General features: G+C 44.2%; 1 protein-coding gene across 1 annotated transcript in view; it reads left to right on the forward strand.

Annotated features, from left to right (window-relative positions):
- Positions 1–23,604, forward strand: part of LOC147420528 (uncharacterized) — a 92,441-nt gene that overhangs the window by 5,090 nt on the left and 63,747 nt on the right. The window contains exon 2 of the mRNA XM_086503986.1: positions 14,680–14,817. Within this exon, the coding sequence (XP_086360112.1) occupies positions 14,680–14,817 (138 nt within the window). The remainder of the gene's footprint in view (positions 1–14,679; positions 14,818–23,604) is intronic.

Consider the following 23,604-nt stretch of genomic DNA (forward strand, 5'->3'; position numbering starts at 1 on the left):
ATGAAAACGCCAGGCAAACTGAAAACGCTGATGGGTGTTGGCGTTTTTGCTTGAAGGAAAACACTGGGGTTCTTGTGAGGATCCACCTTGAGGGCCTGCTGCAAGGTTGCCTTGTGCTCTCTTGGTTTCTTCTGCCAATTAGTGCTAGCCTAGGTTTGCTTATATATTATCTTATCCAAATTGCCCTACTGAGTTCCCAACAAAAGTCACTTAAAATAATAAGTGAAAAATGTCAAAAATAGGGAAAATAGGTTTAATGCACTGGAAAATGCTCCAGATGGATCCTGTTGGATTCTGATGGTAATGCTGATGATCATGCTGTGTGCAACCAAAGGATATGCATCTACTCTAAGTGCTTGGGCATGCACGGTCTGCGAACAGACTCACAAAAGTGCCAGAACACTTCCTAAGCTAGACTGACTGGACTGACTGAACCCTTGTCGTGCTGTAGCTTGCCCACGGACACATAGGGTTGGATGTGTCACGTGACATCCCCTCCTTTTTAAAGTGAGGTACTGGTACCGAGCTGCATGGCTTCCTTGTAGTCTACCAACAACTCTGGATAATCCTTGAAAAACTCTTCGTCGACCCACACCGCTTCGTGGTCCTTCGATCCTTGAACTTCAAAAAGTATTGTCTCACTTGCTTCTTTGAACCATGTCGAAACCGAAGCAACAACACTTGCTCCGTCTCCATGACTTCAGCTTCATTGATAATCTCTGGTTCTTCTTCTTCCGAAATGTCCTTTGGAGGTGTTCCCTGAAACACTTTCAACCAAGAAACATGGAAAACGTTGTGCATTGACCATGAGTTAGGCAACTGCAATTTCAATTGAAACCTCATTTGTCTTTTTAATGACGTGAAATGGACCATACATTCGAAAAGACAACTTGGGACATTTCTTTCCAACTTGCTTAAGATGATTCTTAAATACACTCAATTTCCTTCCTTGATTGAAACATCTTGACGATGCTTATTAGCCTGCCGTGAATAAGATTCTTGAGCCTTGCTTAGCCGAAGCTTCACACTCTCAGAAATCTCATCCAATGACTGACTTTTAGCATTGGCATTAAGCATTTGACTGACCGAGCGAGTCAAAAGTGACTGGAACCGACGGCCAAAAGCTGCCTCATACAGAGTTCGACCAATGGCAGAAGAAAAAGAGTCATTCAAAATAGCCTGAACCAATGGGAGATAGAGCTCCTCCCACTGAGACTGCTGATCATGCACATATGACTTTAAAACATGAAAAGCCAATTGATTGTAAATCTCTGTCTGACCATCTGATTGTGGATGAAAAGCCGATGAAAATTAAACTTAGTGTCAAAATTTTCAAAGAGTGCGCGCTAAAAATTGGACGTGAACTTAACATTCCTATATGAAACAATTGATTTTGGCAAACCACAGAGGGGGTACCAATGCTTAATGAACAACCGTGCTATATCTTGTGCAGTGACTGTGGCTTTACAAGGAATCAGCATGCAAAACTTGCTGAAACGATCAACAATTGTTAAACATTGAGTGTTCCTTGAATGCAAACTTGGTGGCAGGTTAGTTACAAAATCTATGGAAATATGTTGAAAAGGTCCATTGGGAATAGGCGGTGGAAGCAAGAGGCCTTGCTGCTTACCCTGAGGAGCTTTTACCTTTTGACAATAGTGCACTGTGTGATAACGAAACACATCCTTTCGCATTTTAGGCCAATAAAAGAATCTTTCTATTTTTTTCAAAGTGGTGTTCATTCCCCTGTGTCCACCCATGAGAGAATCATGTGCATCATGCAATATGGTTGGCTTGAGAGAGGGCAACACACATAAACGTTGACGAAAATACAACAAACCATCACGAATGAGATAGTTGCTTGGCCCTTGGGAAGCAAGAGCCTGCAACCAATGCTTACCAAACTCGGAATCCGCATACTGATCCTTCATGCTGTCGAAAGACACACCCTGAATAGAAAATGTGGATCTTGACTCAAGAGCCAAAATCTGTCCTTTGCGACTCAACACATCTGCAACAGGGTTAGCTTTTCCAGGCACATACTCAATCAAACCTCCAAATTGCTCAAAAAATTGTGACCACCGTGCTTGGCGATCACTGCAATGTGCACTAGGCATAGACTGGAGCCACTTGAGGGCTTGATGATCTGTGCGAACTGTAAACTCTCTACCATAAAGAAAATGCTTCCAATGCTTAAGAGAGTGAATGATAGAAAAAAGTTCTTTATCATAAACTGAATAATTCTTTTCTGCACTATTGAGTTTCCGGCTAAGGAAAGCTACTGGACGACCATGTTGTTGAAGCACAGCGTCTATGGCGACATTGCTCGCATCCGTCCATACCTCAAAGGGATCATCGCAAGAGGCAAGGATAAGACAAGGTGCTTCTGTCACCGCAACCTTGAGAGCTGCGAAAGCCTCAATGGCTGCTTCAGGCAAGTCTACGCGCTGATGGCGAGTCTTTACCCTTTTCAAAACATCAGTCATAGGTGCAGCAATGCGTGCAAAATTCTCTATGTGCGAACTATATGCTTGACATAAACCAAGAAAAGAACGCACATCATATGTAGTTTTAGGCAAATCCCAATTACGAACCTGTTCCACCTTCGCGGGATCTAGCTCGACGCCTTCTGCAGAAATGATATAACCCAGATAAGTGACTTCAGTAAGAAAAAATTCAAACTTCTTAGCTGCAATGTATAACTGACACTCAACCAAACGTGTTAGTACCCTTTCGACATCCCTTTCATGTTGTTCCCACGATGCAGAAAAAATGAGAATATCATCCAAAAAGATTGTCACATGACACATCCAACCCTATGTGTCCGTGGACAAGCTACAGCATGACCAAGGTTCAGTCAGTCCAGTCAGTCTAGATTAGAAGTGATCTGGCACTTTTGTGAGTCTATTTGTAGACCGTGCATGACTTAGTGTAGATGCATATCCTCTGGTTGAACACAACATGATCATAAGCATTCCCATCAGAATCCTTCAGGGGAATTTTCCAGTGCATTTAGCCTATTTTCCCTATTTTTGACATTTTTCACTTAATATTTTAAGTGACTTTTGTTGGAAAGTAGATAGAGCAATTTTGTCAAGTTTGTATATAAGCAAACCTAAACTAGCACTAAATGGTAGAAGAGGCAACAGGAGCCAAGCTCAGCAGGCAACTTCTGAGCAAGACCAAGCCTTGGTGGATTCCCTTAAAGCAGCAGATCCCCCCCATCCTAGCGTTTCTTCATCAACCATTGCTTGGCGTCTTTGCACCAGCACACCATCGCCAGCAAGCCCCAGTGCCTAGCGTTTTTGCATCAGCATCCTCGCCAGCAGAAGACCTTCCCTAGTGTTTTTGGGAACTTCAGCCTCTAGCATTTTTGGTCCCAACTTCAGCCTTTGCAGATTCAACATGCATCGATTTTCAGCAATAGAAGAGTAGCAGATTTAGCCCATAAAGAAGTAGCAGATTTAGCCCGGATAGACCATCAGTTTTCAGCCTTAAGAACCTCAGTTTTCAGCCCTAAATATGCAGAATTTCAGCGACAAAGACCTTCAGAAACAGCCCCCAAATTCAGCGTTTTTGGACTAGCCGCAGATTTCAGCCCGTAGCGTTTTTGGACAGCAGATAAAGGATTGCAGATTTCAGCCCTAGTGTCGGTCTCGTCATCCCCGTCGTCGTTGTCGATATAGCCTAGACTTGCATCAGTCTCATGCATACCGTTTGTACCAGGTTGTGCAATCATAAGTAGACCACTCTCACCGAGGAGAGTGGGGCCTTCGGAGGAGGGTTTTACGTCTCTGGTGTCGTATCTCTCTTCTCTCTCTCAGTCTCATTCACTTGCACGCACAGTGCCCATTCACTTTGTTTGTAATCATTGCACTTTCTCATTAAGGATGGAAGGCTCTACCTTCCATAAGAACAAAAAGGAACCTTGAGCACAGTTCGGAGCACTCATCTTGAGCAAAGCGCAAACAATCATTCCGTTGCACCTTACATTGGTATCAGAGCTTTGGCAGTGTTCTGTATCACTCAAGGGAAGAACCACAAGAATCACAAGAATTTTTTTTGCTTGTTGCGGTCGCACGAACCCAAGTTCACTTGGACGTGTCGATCTCTAATCGTGTTTTTGAAGAGTGACAGGAATCCCAAGAAAGAAGGGCTTGTCCAGCCTTCCCTTGTCTCTTTTCACTCATTGAGAGCGGACCGTGCACTTAGCAGCCGGCCAATCGACGTGAGGTGGGAAAAAGCAACCTTGGTGTGAGCGCAAGACCGCCAAGGGGTGCGCCCGCGGAAAAGAGTAGAACTCGAGTGAAGAGAAGATCCTTCTCTAACACAGATTGCAAGCGAAAGAAGAACCTCAAGAACCTCAAGACCCGCAAGAACCTCAAGAACTCAAGAACCCCAAGAACCAAGACCCCCAAGAACCCAAGTTCTTCGTGAACTTAAGAACCGAAGACCCCAAGAACCCACAAGAACCCCCTACTTCAATGGATGGTCATCACTCGAAGCGGAATGGATACTTCGCTTGGAGGTGATGAGCATGAGAGAGGCGAAGAAGAATTTTCCCCACCAGGAGGTTTTTCCGACCCTCCCTCTTCCCCATCTACGACAAGGATTGCACTAACTCCTTTGGAGGAGTTGGAGCAGATGTTTATGAAAAGGAAGTTAGAACGCGAAGCAAAATATGCAGAAAGAATGGCAGAAATGGAACGCAGACACGCAGAAAGAAGAGCAGAAAGAGAAGCAGAAAGAAAGGAAGCCAAAGCAAGACAAGAACAGAGCGACCGACACAACAAGAGTTCTAGCGACTCTTTTCTCAAGTTCAGGCACAGATGCAAGAGATTTGGGGAAAGGAGACTCTTTCAGTCTCTTCTTCTCCAAAGCATGACACACAGGATTTGCATGATTATGAGAAGCATGATGAGTTGATTGAAAATGATGAGCATGATGATTTGAATGACAATGATTTGCATAATGATTTGGATGATAAGGATGAGCATGATGATTTGCATGATCAAGATGTGATTTCTCACAAGCATGATGACTTGCATGATCAAGATGTGATTTCTCACAAGCATGATGAGTTGCATGAAGAAGATGTGATTGTTCACAAGAAGGATGATGTGTTAGTTGATACTTTCTCTAGTGAATCTAACCTCATTGCAGATTCGATCAATCACGAAGAATCGATCTTGGCTCTCGAGCCTAGGTCCAAAGAACCCCCTCAGGAAGAACCGATCTTGGCTCTCGAGCCTAGGTCCAAAGAACCCTCACAGGAAGTATTATGTGTTCGCATGAAATGATACGCACGCATTGTACGAGTGTTTCATTCGTGATCGTTTCTTGTATTTTAGTCAGCGTCTTTATGTGATCCCTTTGCCTAGGCATGCCATATTGTATGTTGAGCATGTTTCACTCATGGATGAGCACAAATGTATGCGGATTTTTCATGAAAAGGTGAAAAGTATGCATTCAAGGAAGTCACATTCCCTGTCTCTTCCTTGGCATGACACACTCGTAGAACAAGCACATGAAAGTATGAGCACCAAGCATGGGCATTTCCGTTGTGAATTGCCACAGCTGATTTCTCTAGATCGTAAGAGAAAGATTCGATCTCATTGTTTGCATGTGTGTGGTGAATGGGTTAGCACTCCGTCTCTTTGTTCATCTACATTGCATGCACAGTCTTTGAGAAAGACAAGATTTTTTGCATTCACTTTACATGGAATGGGTATGCTTATGGTTTTGTGTTGGAAATGGTTTCAGGAATTTTCAGCCATGGAGATTCTTGAAGAAGAAAGAAGCATGACTCTCGACGAAGTTGAAGCATTGAAGGAGCCACAGAAGACTTTGTGTCGCTTTCGGCGCGGCCCAAAGAAGCAAGCGTTGCAGACCTTTATGAAGTTCAAGTATCACACGATCCACACCTCAGAGTGGGTCGGCGAAGAGTCCTTTCGAGGATTCCGGATGTTGTTGGCGATCTCCCTCGACTCCATACAGTTCGGTCCCAGTACCTCACTTTGAAAAGGAGGAGATGTCACGTGACACATCCAACCCTATGTGTCCGTGGACAAGCTACAACATGATCAGGGTTCAGTCAGTCCAATCAGTCTAGATTAGAAGTGATCTAGCACTTTTGTGAGTCTATTCGTAGACCGTTCATGCCCAATCACTTAGTGTAGTTGCATATCCTCTGGTTGCACACATCATGATCATAAGCATTCCCATCAGAATCCTTCAGGGGGATTTTCAGTGCATTTAGCCTATTTTCCAGTGCATTTAGCCTATTTTCCCTATTTTTGACATTTTTCACTTATTATTTTTAAGTGACTTTTGTTGGAAAGTAGGTAGGGCAATTTTGCTAAGTTTGTATATAAGCAAACCTAAACTAGCACTAAATGGCAGAAGAGACAACAGGAGCCAAGCTCAGCAGGCAACTTCTCAGCAAGACCAAGCCTTGGTGGATTCCCTCCAAGCAGCAGATCCCCCCCATCCTAGCGTTTCTACATCAGCCATTGCCTGGCGTTTTTGCACCAGCACACCATCGCCAGTAGCAAGCCCCAGTGCCTAGCGTTTTTGCATCATCATCCTCGCCAGCAGAAGACCTTCCCTAGTGTTTTTGGGAACTTCAGCCTCTAGCGTTTTTGGTCCCAACTTCAGCCTTTGCAGATTCAACATGCAACGATTTTCAGCAATAGAAGAGTAGCAGATTCAGCCGATAAAGAAGTAGCAGATTTAGCCCAGATAGACCATCAGTTTTCAGCCTTAAGAACCTCAGTTTTCAGCCCTAAACCTGCAGAATTTCAGCGACAAAGACCTACAGAAACAGCCCCCAAAATCAACGTTTTTGGACTAGCCGCAGATTTCATCCCATAGCGTTTTTGGACAGCAGGTAAAGGATTGCAGATTTCAGTTCTAGTGTCGGTCTCGTCATCCCCGTCGTCGTCGTCGACATAGCCTAGACTTGCATCAGTCTCATGTATATCGTTTGTACCAGATTGTGCAATCATAAGTAGACCACTCTCACCGACGAGAGTGGGGCCTTCGGAGGAGGGTTTTACGTCTCTGGTGTCGCATCTCTCTTCTCTCTCTATCTCTCAGTCTCATTCACTTGTACGCACAGTGTCCATTCACTTTGTTTGTAATCATTGCACTCTCTCATTAACAACGGAAGGCTCTACCTTCCATAAGAACAAAAAGGAACCTTGAGCACAATTCGGAGCACTCATCTTGAGCAAAGCGCAAACAATCATTCGCTGCACCTTACAAAGATGAACACACATATACCGACCATATCTCCGAAACGACCTACCATGAGACGATTAAATGTACCCACGGCACCTGTCAATCCAAAAGGCATAACAATATACTCCCATTGCCCTCGCTTGGTGCGAAAAGCGGTTTTGAAGATGACGCCTTTGAATACCCGTACCTAATGGTATCCACTCTTGAGATAGACCTTGCTGAAAACCTTTGCCCCATTGAGCCTATCAAGGATATACTCAATGCGAGGCATCGGAAACTTGTTCTTGACAGTCATCTTGTTCAATGCCCTGTAATCAACACACAAACGAGACGAACCATTTTTCTTGCGAACAAACAAAATAGGAGCAGCAAAAGGACTTACACTAGGACGTATGAATCCTCTAGCCACCAACTCCGTGAGTTGTCGCTCTAAGTCTTCCTCCCGTGTCTTGTTCAAACGATAGGGAGTCTTACTGACAGGCTGTGCCCCCTCCATAAGCTCGATGCGATGGTCCTCTGGCCGCTCGGGTGGGAGACGAGGTGGAAGATAATCCTGCAAAAAGAGATGTTTAAACTTGGTAAACAAATCTAAATACTTAGCTGGAGCCTGAATGCTCTGGGAAACTGGAGCAGCATAGATGAATGCCGCTTGTGCTCCTCGTCGTAATTCACGCTTTACCTGTACATGAGAAATGAGTGGCAAAGAATGCAAACCCTCCTCAACATGAATGATGATGGGGGAGTCAGTTTTGGCATTTAATGTGAGTGTTAGCCTCCCAATCAATGAGAGGGTTATGCTCACGAAACCATCTTATTCCCAAAAGCATATCACATCCTGAAAGAGGAGACACAATAAATTTCCTATGGAAAGCAGCTTGTTGAACTGTAAACATCACATCAAGGCACTCTTTCGTGATGAGAGAGTCCATACAAGGAGTGAAGCCAGAAACCTCGAGAGGAGATTTTTGACTAACCTCTAGGCGGGCTCTCTCAACAAGAGAGGCACTAATCACATCATGTATACTGCCTGGATCAAACAATATGATAAAATGCTGACCCTTTACATGACCATAACACTTCATGAGAGACTCATCAATGTGTGTGTCAGAGATATGAGAAGATTCAGCTTGGTTCATTAAGGTGCTTGTGGTTGCTGTGGGTGCCTTTGGTTCTTTTGGTGGGGCTGTCTTAGGACAAGCCTTCTTAATGTGACCCTTGACGTGACATTGATAACATCTACCTTCCTTAGCATAAATCACTTGTTCTTCAGCCTTGATGTATCCTCCTATAATTCCTTGTGCAACTTTTTCATCCGGGGTGAGCTTAGGTTTTGCAGGTGCTTTAGCTTTACCCTTATATTCATTGTTAGAGTTCTTTTCCGAAGAATTAGAGGAAGATGGGCTAGAAGAGTTATCATTCTTACCATTCTGCGTGTTATGAGAATTCTGAGGGGTTCCTCGAGAAGTCTTGTTTTCCTTAGGCTTTCCCTTGTTGTTCTTCATCTCTTGTGCGAGAGCAATCACTACCGCCTTGTTGAGATTGATTGGATCAAGTTCCTCCACATCAAACTTGATATACTCGTCCAATCCATAAAGGAATGGCTCCTTGCGCTCCGCATCCGACTTGCGTAATTGAGTGCCGAGCTGCAAAACACGATTAGAGAAAGACATAACTGGCATACCATTTTGCTTGAGAGCGCGCCAATCGTGCGAGGTATTGAGGTGGCATAAACCGCTCCTTGAGCTCGTCTTGGATATCAACCCAATTGAAGGAAAGGGGTGTGAATTCGTCGGCTTCCTCTAGGTGCGCGGCTAACTGTGCCTCTTGCTATGCGTGGTACCAATTGATGGCATCATCGGCAAGATACATAGTTGCGGTCAAAACCTTGCTATTTCGTGTCTTCTTAGTTGTCGCAAAATAAGCATTAAATTGATGCAATCAAGAATGAATAACCGTAGCATCCATCTTACCATCATACTTACTGAAAGTCAACTTCTCTGTGACTGGGTTGTTGGAGTCCGAATTGCGGCTTGCACCACTAGAGGAACTACCAACATCTTTGGTTGGTTCAGACTTCGAGGCAAGAACCTGTCAAACCAATTCTTAAGTGCGGAGGTCCCGCTGAACCTCCCGATCGGCCTCCAAGGCCGCTCGCCTTGCTTCGGCTTCCTCCTTTTTTTGTGCTTTTCTTTCTTTTCGTTCATCGCGCTCGCGTCCAAGGCAATGCGAGTTGCTTCTTGTCGTGCCATCATGCCCATCACTGATTTGACCAAGGCCTCCATAGGATTTGGTGCAATCCCGGGCGTAGATGGCGTAGAGGGAGGGTCAGGAAAACCTCCATGGTGGAAATTCTTCTTCACTACTTTCATGCCCATCACTTCCACGCGAAGTATCCATTCCGCTTCGGGTGACGACCATGCACTGTGATCTTTGGTTCTTAAGTTCACGAGGAACTTGGGTTCTTGAGGGTCTTCTTTCGCTTGCAATCCGTGTTAGAGAAGGATCTTCTCTTCACCCAACTTCTGCTCTTTTCCGCGGGTGCACCGACACCCCTTGGCGGCCTTGTGCTCACACCAAGGTTGCTTTTTCCCACCTCACGTCGATTGGTCGGCCGCTAAGTGCACGGTCCGCTCTCAATGAGTGAAAAGAGGCACAAGGGGAGGCTAGACAAGCCCTTCTTTCCTAGGATTCATGTCACTCTTCAAAAACACGATTAGGAATCGACACGCCCAAGTGAACTTGGGTTAGTGCGACCACAACAAGAAAAAAGAAATTCTGTGGTTCTTTCCTTGAGTGATACAGAACACTGCCAAAGCTCTGATACCAATGTAATGTGCAGCGGAATGAATGATGAACTTTGCTCAAGATGAGTGCTCCGAACTGTGCTCAAGGTTCCTTTTACTTATGGAAGGGAGAGCCTTCCGTTCTTAATGAGAGTAATGTGCAGCGGAATGAATGATGAACTTTGCCCAAGATGAGTGCTCCGAACTGTGCTCAAGGTTCCTTTTACTTATGGAAGGGAGAGCCTTCCGTTCTTAATGAGAGAGTGCAGTGAACACGAACAAAGTGAATGGACACTGTGCGTGAAGGTGTATGAGACTGAGAGTTAGAGAGAGAAGAGAATACGACACCCGAGGCGTTGTAAAACCCTCCTCCAAAGGCCCCACTCTCGATGGCGAGAGTGGTCTACTATTGATTGCACAAATTCGTACAACTTTGATGAACTTGAAGACTACGATGCAATGGCAACTAGGACGATGTCGACGGCGACAACTTGTCTTCTTCTTCGGCTGAAAATGGTATAAAGTAGCCGCTGTTTTGGCTGAGGCTATCGCTGAAAAACGCTGATCTGATGGTCCCTTATGGCTGCTGAAAAACCTGATCTGCTGCTGCTGTCCAAAAGCGCTATAAGGCTGAAATCTGCTGTCAAAAACGCTTGTTTTAGGCTGACACTTGTTGTCCAAAAACGCTGGTGTTAGGCTCCTCCAAAAACGCTAGGCAGCACTGGAGAGAACAAGCTCTATGTGCTGAGTTTGTTGCTGCAGACCTTGACTGGAAACACTGATGAAAACGCCAGGCAAACTGAAAACGCTGATGGGTGTTGGCGTTTTTGCTTGAAGGAAAACGTTGGGGTTCTTGTGAGGATCCACCTTGAGGGCCTACTGCAAGGTTGCCTTGTGCTCTCTTGGTTTCTTTTGCCAATTAGTGCTAGCCTAGGTTTGCTTATATATTATCTTACCCAAATTGCCCTACTCAATTCCCAACAGAAGTCACTTAAAATAATAAGTGAGAAATGTCAAAAATAGGAAAAATAGGTTTAATGCATTGGAAAATGCTCCTGATGGATTTTGTTGGATTCTGATGGTAATGTTGATGATCATGCTGTGTGCAACCAGAGGATATGCATCTACTCTAAGTGCCTGGGCATGCACGGTTTGCGAACAGACTCACAAAAGTGCCAGAACACTTCCTAAGCTAGACTGACTAGACTGATTGAACCCTTGTCGTGCTGTAGCTTGTCCACGAACACATAGGGTTGGATGTCACGTGATACCGTGGATGGTCATTGGAAGAGCACCAATGAGCGGTACCACTTTCTAGGTTTGCCCTGTGGCTAGATCGGCTTCAAGTTCTCCACCCTGTGCATCGTAGTCAAAATCCATTTGCCAGAGGAATTATGGATGGATGAAGTTTTTGGTAGCTCTGGGGTCAAAGAAGATGAGGGTTTTCAAGCCGTTGACTTTGCCATAGGCTCGACACTATTCATTTGAACTTTCGAGGTTTAGGCCATAAATATCAGGTACTAGTCCAATAGCAGGTCTAGCTCTCTTAATCGGAGGTGGTCTTGGGGATCTATCTTGTGTTGAACCAGGAGGTTTCTCTAAAGAGATCGAGGCTCTTTGAGGACATTATTGAAGGTATGCCCGGTTTGAAAACATTCAAAGAATCTGTCTTCTTGTAACAGGGTTTCTCGTTGACGTTGTGTCAAACGAGGCCTTTGAGGTTGATTTTCACGAGATTCCGGAGGATTTGTTCGTTGTTGCTGGGAGTTCTGATTGTTTGCTAGAGTTGCTTCTGTAGTAAACTCGAGCTTTCCTTTCATAAGTTTGTAGCCAACTGTGTCATGGTCCATAAGCTCTTGCATTGTGGATACTTGTTTAAGAGACAGTACTCTTGTTTAGAGAGACAATACTCTTGTAATGGTGATGGCAGGCCAATTGTGTATTGCTCGTAGTGGTCCTCCAAGGGAATCAACTTGAAGAAAGACATCGGAAGATAGATGTCGAGAAACCTTGGGTTATAGTCTTCCATGTTCTCTATGGCAAGCATTTTCAAGTTGCCTCATTCTGACAAAATATGGACTTCAAATAGGAAAGTCATATAATTATGTGCAAAAATTGTCTTGAAAGCTTGCCATGTCCGTGGAGCATGTGGTTGTGTCGTGATTGAACTCCACCATTGCATAGCATCATCTTTACGAAATCTCGCTGCTTGAGGAATCTTTGATTCTTCTGTATAGTTCCCCAAAGCATAGATGTTGTCGAATTGTTGGAGGAACTGTAAAGCTTTCTTTTGATCTTTCACTCAAGAAAAGGTGAATTTTTATTGTTGTGCCATCATCTTTGAAAGCCTTTGGCTGGTTAGGTGCGTACCCTGGATACCGATAGTAAGAATATCCATACGGGCTCCAACTATCGTACCCAAATGGTGGTGGTGGTGGGGGAGGTGGTGGCCACGGCGGCGGCAGAGGCGGTTGCACTAGATGAGGGTCAGTCGGTTGCACCATGTTCCTGAAGACTCCCCCAATCGGAACAGACGGTTGAGAAGGTTGCCGGTTAGAGGCTCTTGCACTTTCTGGTGCTGGAGGAGGGGAAACCACCTAGGCATGAGAGGGGGTAACATGTAATTAAAAAACTGGTGGAGACTCTGCAACATCGGGAGATTCTGCTACTACGGATGTCGCGAAAGTATGTCACAAAGCTCGTCGAGAAGAAACTGCAGGTACTTTGTCAAGTCCATAAACACCATCGTGCTCTATTTGTTCTTAGTAGGACCGGTATGCTTTAAAAAAAGCACACCATTGGAGCTATGATACCACTGTAACGGGAGGGCATCACTTGCCAACTGAAAAGAACCGACGAGACAACTTTAGCCACTTTAAAACAATTGAAGAGAGAGAGAGAGAGAGAGAGAGAGAGAGAGAGAGAGAGAGAGAGAGAGAAGGACACACGTGACACGAGATGCGGGGTGGCAAAGTTCCCCCCCAAGAGAGCATTGGCCCCAAACCCTGGCGTCCCTTTCCGTATTTCTTTATATTGCTTGAACTCAGTACAACAACAGCGTCACGTCTTTGCACCTTCACACGGAAGCATGCCAGAGTGTGAGCCCTCGGCACATATTTAAAGGCCCTTGGCCCTGAAAAGTAGTTACATGAAAAGCTTTAACTTAAAAGCATCTTGTCTAAAGCATCTGGTCTTCAAAATCTGGTAGCACAAAATCATGAAATTCTGTATGATCTGCCACGTACAGTGCGACAGGGCATGTCAGTGCAATTCGTGGCAGTCCGTACAGTGCCACATGGCATGTCGGCGCAAGACACGGAAGGTCCGTACAACTGTGCCACGTCATCATCTGTATGTGCAAGAGTTCCTCTGTGTGTGGTGTAGGTCTTGCTTTATTTTATTATAGGCCCCATTGGACGGGGTACCCATATGTTAGTAAAACTCTTTCAAAGGTCATTTCGATGAGGAACTGCACGTTGGTGAGAACCTCTTCTTCTTCTGTCGCTTGTAGGGTTTAGGCCCCTCGGTTGGGATCTGCAAGTCGGCTTAGGTCTTCAGTGGCTTGACACATCAACAGTTTGTGACAATGCCACATGGCAGTCAACGCGAATTGCGGTTGTCCTTATAGCTTGCTTGCCATGTCATCAGTTGATATGCAAGTCGTTTTTGTGTGTGTGAGGGACTCGCTCTATTTTTATTAGCTTGAGCCCCATCGGACAGAGTCCCATAAGTTGGAAGATCTTTTATATTGCTTGGGCCACTCGGGGAGGAACTGTAAATTGGTAGGAACTTCTTCTTCTTCTGCTAGGATATAGACCCCTCGGCTGGGATCTGCGAGTTGGCTAGGGTTAGGTTTGGGGAGCGCTAACCTGCCGGGTCTTCAATGGCTTGACACGTTAGCAGTTTGTGACAATCCAACCCACTGTCTCTCAGAGTTGAAAATCAGCTCCCCCCCCCCAAACCCCCCTCAAACAAAAAAAAAAAACTCAATGTGGGCTTCTCTCTTTTCAAGAGCTCAGTGGTGTTTAGAAGTTGCTTCTGTCAACAAGAACTATTTTACTATGACCTCTTGGAGCTAATCTGGGAGTAGTTTCGACTCTCTTTGAGCATAGAGAAGTTGTATCATCTTGCTGAAACATTAGTATAAAAAAGATATACCACCAGGGGTGTCTACCGTAGAGGCTTGAGTGCCGTGTCTTGCAAGGGTTCTGAATTGTTGGAGGTTTAATTGAGTATAAAGTTTGTGCAGTTCCACCAGTGCCAGTCAGTTTTAGTCATCCACCAGGGATAATGCACCAAATCTATGATGGTATTCTGTCTAGAATGGTCTAGTTATCCTTCTGATGATGCATCCAGAATATATTCCTCTCGCTTTTGAATCCACCTATCTAATTTGATATGCAGACGGATGAATCTGAGGTTTCCATGCGGACTCCTTAGCTTGCTCACTCGTCTTTTGCCTTCATTATGTTTGCTCTAACTATCACACTTTATGGTGCCGTTAATCTGGTGTTGTCATGTCAAATTTCAATTACCTCATTGGGTTTTGTTATAATTATTTTCTTAATTTTCTTATCTCGAGCTGAAGTTTCTGGATATGACATCTTCTGGGATTGTGGCTGATTTTTCTTGTATTTGTTCCAATATTTGACAGACTCAAAAACCTATCAGCTGGACTTGCATGGATTTGTACATATATGCCACTTCACGGAGAGTCACATGGGACTACTACTATGTAGCACGCAATCATACAATGCAGTTTGGTCAGTGGGAGGAGGGCGAGCTTGACTATGTATGTCTTCCCCAAAGCTAAATTATTTCCTATGACAGCTACAGTATTTATAATGTCAAGCAGGAAAACTGATTAACTTTAATGTCTAGTTTTTGTAAAGGGTACAGTGATGTCATTTCTTTTGGTTAACTGTTTTGGTAAATTCTGTTCCAAGTTTGTATTGTTCTACTTAACTATAACTAAACGAAACTCCAAAAATAACTTTGTAATTAATTTATTGTGGAATCTTTCTTTTCGTATTAAGTATCTGTATTGCTTGATTGTGCATTTTCTGCAAGGTTGCAAGAAAATGCAAGTTGAGGCCCTTTTGCCCGCGCACTCGCACACTTTTTTTTTGTAAATCAAATTGATAAATTTACATGTGGAACCTCAAATCGAGGAAAACCCATCAAAAAGATCATGTATAAGGGAAGGAACACAAAAGTGTTCGGCTGTACAAAATGGCTAAAAGCATTCATAGGAAAGCTGATGTATCTCTGCAGTGATATCACCAACTTCCAAGGCGAACCGTAAAGACTACCTAAGAGAAAGCTTGAAGAACGGGAAGGGATCTGCATGAATGTGATGGAACATATAGCCATTACGCTGTCGCCATAGGCTTTGGTAAGCCCAAAATCTGACCCACATGAAAAAGACCGTGAAGCGCTGCAACGTCGGAGAGAAAATGCGAAATGCCCAAAACTGTTTATGGAAGACCGTCGTGGGAAAACGGAGCCCCGCATGCACGCCAATACGTGGCGAAGGAAATCTCGAGTAATGCAACAATCCCACCATAAGTGACAAAACGTCCTCTTCCGCAATCGAGCAACGGACACAAGATGAAGGGCGGACACACACACACATACATACTGCACGCATGTGTAGACAATGCTGAATCATACATACATGTGTAAAGAAATGTATGCAGCATATACACATGTTCATTTACGCACACTCGGCATATATGCACATAGAAATATCACGTGTTTGTGTGTGTGTTTTCAGATATGTATGTACGTACGTATATAGACATCCATGTACACACAAAAATTGCCTCAGCTTCTTGCTAAACAAGATATTTATAGTGACGTAACAAACATAGTGCACGCACACACATGCATGCACACATACATGTGTGCACACACACATGCATGTGCATGTGTGTGTGTATGGTTGCTTGCAAGTATCATGCTTTATGTTTGTTACGCTTGTTTAGCAAGTAGCTGAGGTAATCCGCCTGTTTTTTAATGATGGTGGGGAGTATTTGGTGAGCTCGTTTGTGACGATGTTTTTGGCTTGTGCCCTCTTTTGTGATAAAGCTTGCCTTGATATATTTAATGCTTAGACAACGTAGTTGGTCCAGATTTGGATAAGGTGATTTGACATATACATATGTAGACACTCTTACGCACATGCGCGCGCACACACTTTTTTGTTGGTAAATCAGTTTGATTAATTTACTAGTGGGAAACCTCAAAGCGAGAAAACCCACCGACAAGATCATGTACAAGGGAAAGAACACGGAAGTGTTTGGTTGTACAATACGGCTAAAAGCATTCATAGGAAAGCTGATGTATTTTTGGGGTGATATCACCAACTTCGAAAGCGAACCGTAAAGATTGCCTAAGAGAAAGCTTGAAGAACAGGAAAGGATCTGCATCAATGCGATGGAACATATAGTCTCACAAAATGATGACGTGGCAGTACTGCGCAGGACAAAAGCCGATGCGGCAGCAAGTTGTACAGACAGGCCCGAGATTTGTGTGTACAGGCTGACGTCGCTAATTGTACGGATTTCCATGAACTGTGCTGACAGCTGATGACGTGGTAGGTTGTATGGATTTTCGCAAATTTGCGTTGGTTGCTTTTTATGGCAGATTTTTGACCAAATGCTCTTGGGACTATTTTCTTTCAAGTTTAGAAGCTTTTGGGGCTCTGTTTTTGAGGCATCCCTTGTAAGAACCCAAGCGGCCTCACTCTTCAGAGCATCCGGATGCAGAGTCTGAGAGCAGAGGTCCCCTCGGGAGTTGTACTTTGCTCAAGCATTAATATAAAAGAAATACCGAAAAGGGGTGCTAGTCTTTGGGGCCAATCTCTCTGGGCACGAAACGACGTCGGGCCGTGTCGACCAAATTGAACTGTGATTTTAAAGTTGTGAAGTATTTTAAGTGAATCTCTCGTGCGTCGTGCCGGATTCTCATCTTGGGGTGACCAAGATTATGACAGTGGTATCAGAGCTTCAGGGTGTGCTTTTTTCAAAGCATACCGGTCCTATCAAAGAGCAGACAAGGCACTTGGGCACTTTGGAAATTGTTATTGAAAATCTTCGTGTCCCGACCCGGACTTATTAGCCACTCCCACCCTTGCTTCATCGTGCATCGGGTGCGCTCTCGTCTTACAGGGCATAAGCCACAAAAAACCCTAGATTACACATGGGCTCTCGTGGAAAATCTGACAAAGATTCTCGGTGGATTGGCAAAGAAAAGTTGAAATCCGGCACGGGAACTGAAGAAAAGAATGAAGAATACGACAAATTTTCGGGAGGAAAGTTTGCCAGAAGACCTTTAAAAATCTCTTCAATGGTTGAGAATTTGGATATGTGACTGAAGGCAAAGTTGATTATCTCAACAAGCTCTATGCATTGATATGAACAGATCTTATATCCAACAACTTTGGAAAATTAGGGTTTTTGCAAAAAAATTCAGTATGTGTGGCATTAATGTTTTTGGAAGCTCTTGTTATCTATGTGCAGGGAACTACTAGGAGCGAGGAAAGTGTGTGAACGAAGAACTTTGAAATAGGAATTTTTGAAGGTGATTGTGATTCATGTATGAAATTAATGTTTTTTGGAAGAACTTGCTATTTGTGTGCAGATAACAGGTGAAATCGATGATGATGACGAATTCGGAGCAATGACAGCTCCATAATAAACCTGATAAGGAAAGAATCATGAATCATGAATCATGAGGAATGATTCAATGGAATTGGTTTGAGCTCATCAAGAGTTCCTGCGGGATGAGATGGCCACACAGCTAGAACTGAATGATTGAAACACTATGTTCAGTACGAACTCAGTGTCTGATTGATGGATTGGGATCCCCAGAAATGATTACTCGCACACGATTGTGCTTGAGTGCAGATGGAATGATTGCAATATTTTGGTCTCAAGAAATCTATGGACATGATCGCAATATGGGATTAGTTACTCCGACATTAGTGAGATCCGGGATGGATCTAGATGCGATTACTAAATACGTTGCCATGAATCATGGTCGTAGATCACGAAATCTATGGACATGATCGCAATATGGGATTAGTTAATCCGACATGAGTGAGGTCCGGTGCGGATCTAGATGCAATTGCTAAATACGTTGCCAGGAATCATGGTCCTAGACTCTATGTGATATGATCTGATTGTGATGTGATGTGATGTGACTGTTGTCTTCGTACATGTTCTGGATATGTGTCGTCTAGTGCGTCGGTACTGAGAGTCAGTGTCTATTGAATTGGTTTATGGCTTATGCTCGATTTTGCAGGCGTAATCGAGGGCGACTGCAATTCTTTCAAGAGGGGGGTATGTCACAAAATGATGACGTGGTAGTACTGCACGGGATAGAAGAAGAAGAAGAAGAAGAAGAAGAAGAGAATTTTAACGTCGTAGGAAACTATCCCAAGAGACCTTAAAGATCTATCTGACGCGGCAGCAGGCTGTACGGACAGGCCCGAGATTTGCACTGATAGGTTGATGTGGCAGACTGTACGGATTTCCGCGAACTGCATTGACAGCTGATGACGTGGCAAACTGTATAGATTTTCGCAAATTCTGTTAGCTTTTGGGGCATGTGAAACCGGCCTGTTCAATCCAAAAAGGGCGGTAGACTTTACTTCAAACCTTGATTTAGCTTTCACCCATTATTAGTCGTCTATTTTACCTGTACTTTCAAGACACAACAAAGGGGAGAGGGATACAGGCTGCTAGATTGCACCTGTATGAGTAGACGGACACCAGATTGGCCCCTAACTTAGGCGCCCCTTTCGGTATTTCTTTATTGTTCAAAAGAGGGAATAAACGCTGTGGTTCCCTACAAGCTGCCCCGCACAAACTCGGCTGAATTTCCACTGTTCCAGCCCGATTTCGGTAGCATAACTGTACTAGAACCCTTCACGGTCAGTATTCCCACGCATTAAATGACTTTCCCGACGCATACGGGCACTTTGCAAAACCTGGCGAGAATCTGCAGCACGCTGAATTCTCTGTTTTCAGCCCTGAAAATGCGCTAGATCACCTGTACAGCGGTCCCCTTGCGTCCCCGAACCTCCTGGGGGTATTAGGGTCCGTTTAGGGCCAAAACCCTAAACCTGCAAAAATACACAGCATGCTGTAATTTACTGCTTTGGGCTCCGTTTCGCGTGCCGGTCGCATCCGTAGCAAGTCCTCGAGCTCCCGCACCTGTAGGGCTACTTGCCCTTTGAATCGGACGAGATTTCTGGCGTGAAACCTCTCCGAATTCACCTGTACCTGCGGGGGGATTAGTCGCTAGCTAATCCTGTGCAAGAGGCTCTTGCCTCGGCAATCGTGCATGAACCCACACAACTGTACATTGGTCAAATGAAGAGCCCACTAGTGGGGCATAACATACTGCCAAAGGGGAGAGAGAGGACAGTGCGTAGCGTGCAGGGCATCACTCCTGGCACCGCATTGTACATAGGAGGGAAAGCAAGCACTCCATAGCTCTTAACCTGTGACAATTTCTGCAAAACAGCCCCTCCTCTCTTCAAATTCAGCGCCAACTCTCTCTTGCATTAGAAACTGCACCAGAATGTGCCACTTGGCACATTTACAAGCATTTTCCCGTTTCGGGGTTGCCGCCTAAAAATATCCCAACCGGTTGCCCAGTTGACTTCACGGCAGAGTAAGAAAATGTTCCCCTTGTCATTCCGGAGGTAATGATGTCAACACATTTTCAGGTCCCAAAATAGCAGTTCCCTAAATTTTAGGAGATGCTGCCATTGTATCTTTCCAGGTCATCCGACTCTCTTTGTACACTGCGGCCACATCTAGAACTGAAATGTAGCCTCTGTAGCAAAGGATTCCACTTTGGCTAGTCAATGACCCCACTTTGGCTAACCATAGTCTTTGTCCAACCTTAGTGCTCTCTTGCCCTCAGGCCTGGACTCCCTCTGGACAGTTCCACACTAGCTATGCAATGCAGGGCAGTTAGATTTCCCCAAGGGTGTTTCCAAAAAGTGAAAGCAAATAGATAATAAGAAAGAAATCAACAAAAAGGATAGATAGTAGTCACACGCTGGTGACATACCCCCCTTTTGAAATCTCGAACGTCCTCGTTTGCATCTATGTCGTACATGCTTACTGTCAACACTGATGTATTCAACACCTGTCGACACATATACGACACATACATGCTCATTGTCAACCTTGGTGTATTCAACACCTCGTCGACTCATGTATTGCCTGCGTGTGAACCCTGTCCCAATGACATAGTGGTAGCTTCGCACTTTGCCATTGCTTTGAGTCACTAACTTTCGAATGACAAAATGGTAGCTGCACATTTTGCCACTGTCTTATAGTACACGTTGGATCCCATAACACTTTCGAGCATACCCAAACCGACAGTTTAAGAATGCAGTTACACATGTACTCTTCAATAGAAGCAATCACTGTATCCTTGACAAACTGACAAGAAATACTCACTTCTATAGCACTAACCAAACTTTTGGACATTCCATAAGAGCAATTGCCAAACTGACAATCAGTACAGCTCTAACATTCATGTAACGGGTATTTCATTTGAGCTCACTTTAAATACCTTGTACATCATTTGTTTCAGAAGCCATTGTCACACTGACAATCCATGTAGCTTTGAAACTCAAGGGGTCAAGGTAGGTTGCAAATCGAAGGCTTCAAGGTAAAGTGATAACACAGTTGGTGACTCTGCAAGTTCACCTTCTTCCATCCACTTAGCATCCATTGGTGGATAGTTTATGAACTTTACTAAGTAACGCCTAGCAACCTTGCCTTTCACTTTCCTTTCTTTGTGTGCCAAAATCTGTTCAGGGACCAAGATCTCGTCAAGTTCCTCGACTTCCGGCTGATCTTCAGCTGGCATATCTTCTGGCACATCACCTACATAGGGTCTGAGAAGACTCACATGAAACGCATTGTGAATCTTCCAACTGTCAGGCAATTTCAGCCTATATGCAACATCACTGATTATGTCGCATACTTGAAAAGGCCCATAGTAACGCATGCTGAGCTTTGGAAACAGTCTTTCCTTGCCCTTCATCTTCTTTAACCTTGCCTTTTCAAAGCGTAAAAGCACCCAATCACCAAGTGAATATACCACTTCACGACGGTGACGATCAGCTGCTTTCTTTTGCTTTGCCTGAGTCCTTTCTAAGGCCACTTTGACCTTCTTGTACATTTCATCCATGTCCTGAACATACTTATCTGCTTCAAATATCTTGTCCTTTGTATGCAGTATGGGAGGAACTTTCTTGCCACCTTCAACTATCTCAAAAGGTGCCTTGCCAGTTGATGAATGCACTGTAGTATTGTATGCATACTCCACCAATGGCAAATACTGCTCCCACTTTCCTTTATGCTCTGACACATAGCACTTCAGCAGATCTAGGACAATAGAATTTGCCTCTTCTGATTGCCCATCTGTTTGAGGATGAAATGACGAAGAGAATTTGAGCGTGGTGCCCATATTCTCAAACAAGCCTCTCCCGAACAAACTTGTCATGCGTGGATCACGGTCGCTAACAATCGACTGTGGCATGCCATGATACTTGAAAATATTGCTCATAAACAAGCGTGCCATCTGATCTGGCTTTATCTTCTTCGTGACAGGAATAAAATGAGCCTGTTTGCTGAATCTGCAAATAATGGTCCAAATACCATCGTTTCCTGTCTGCGTTCTCGAAAGATCAAAGATAAAATCCATAGCAATACTTTCCCATGGTTTATCTGGAATAGGTAGTGGTTGCAATAACCTTGGTGCCTTTTGCCTGTCAAACTTGACCTTTTGGCATATTAGGCATTCTCGCACAAAGGCATCCACATCCCTTCTCAATGTAGGCCAGTAGAAGAATGTCTCAACCGCTTTAACTGTAGCATCGATACCACGATGCCCTGCATACGGTGGGACATGACTCTCTTCCATAACTTTGCGTCGCAATGGCTTTGTGACACACTATCTGCCATGCATCATCATGAACCCATCTCTGAGAAGATAGTGTTCATGACGTTGTCCATCCATTAGCTGCTCGAAGACCCTTGCAAAATCTTCATCATTTGCATACTGTTCTCTCATATCATCAAGTTCATGATGATAAGGAATCGACACAGCTGAAATTTGTGGCTTCCTTGACAAGGCATCAGCCACAACGTTCTTCTTGCCTTCCACATGCACAATCTGAAAATGGAACATGGACAAGATATTTGCCCATCGCATATGCTTCTCAGATAACTTTGTTTGTGTCAAGAAGTATCGCAAGGTCTGATGGTCCGTTTGGACAACGAAATCTGCACCTAGCTGGTAGTGTTTCCAACTTAAGAGCGCATGAATCACAGCCAGTAACTCTTTCTCATAGACCTGCATGGTCATCTCTGGCCCTTGCAAAATTCTGCTCTCATAGGCTACTACCCTGCCATCTTGCATTAGCATTGTACCAATGCTACTACCGTAGGCATCACACTGGACCACAAATGACTTCCTAAGATCTGGCAACACAATGACTGGATCTGAAGTCATCTTTTCCTTTAAGAGATTAAAAGCTGAAATCTGTTTTTGTGTCCATCTAAAGGTGACTGCCTTCTATTGAAGAGCATGTAAGGGTGAAGCAATCTCAACGAAATTTCGGATAAACCTTCTGTAATAGGAGCATAGTCCGAAAAAGCTTCGGACATCATGCACCGTCTTCAAATTTGGCCATGACTTGATCGCTTCAACTTTTGCAGGATCCATTCTGACACCATCCTTTGAGACAATGTGTCCCAGAAAGTGAATCTCTTCCAGAAAAAACTCACTTTTCTTTGCATTGATGAGCAACCTATGACTGCGTAGCTCTTTGAACACAATGGCCAAGTGATGCCTATGCTCCTCTTCATTCTTTGAGTAGACTATCATGTCATCAAAGAATGTACCAACAAACTGCTGGTGTGGATGGAAAATTCTGTCCATCATCCTATTGAACGTAGCAAGAGCATTTGTGAGACCAAAGGGCATCACTAAAAATTCGTAAAGGCCAAACGTCGTTCTAAAAGCAGTCTTGTGCACATCCTCTGATCTAATGCGGATCTGATGGTACCCACTCTTTAGATCTATCCTGCTAAACATAGCTGCTCCTTCTAATTTGTCCATAATATCATCAATTCTAGGTATAGGAAACCTATTCTTGATGGTATTCTTGTTCAGTGCACGGTAGTCGATGCACATACGCCATGAGCCATCCTTTTTCTGCACCAACAACACTGGAGAACAGAATGGAGATGAACTGGGCTGAATCAGCCCCTTTTCTAACAACTCCTGTACTTTGCCCATTATCTCTTTCTGTTGAGCCGCACTAACCCTGTACGGAGGCTTATTTGGTGGGCTACTGCCTGGCACCAAATCTATCGCATGGTCCTCGGGTCTCTCTGGCGGTAATTGAGACGGTAATGAATCGGAAAAACAGTCACTATACTGTTGTAAAAACATTGACCTTTCTTTATCTAGCACAGATAAATTTGATTCATCACAATCTGACACTTCACGTGCAAAAACCAAGTACGCAAAAAGATGC

This window comes from Adiantum capillus-veneris, chromosome 28 (genome assembly GCF_014529385.1).
Source record: "Adiantum capillus-veneris isolate H3 chromosome 28, ASM1452938v2, whole genome shotgun sequence".
NCBI classification, from domain to species: Eukaryota; Viridiplantae; Streptophyta; class Polypodiopsida; order Polypodiales; family Pteridaceae; genus Adiantum; species Adiantum capillus-veneris.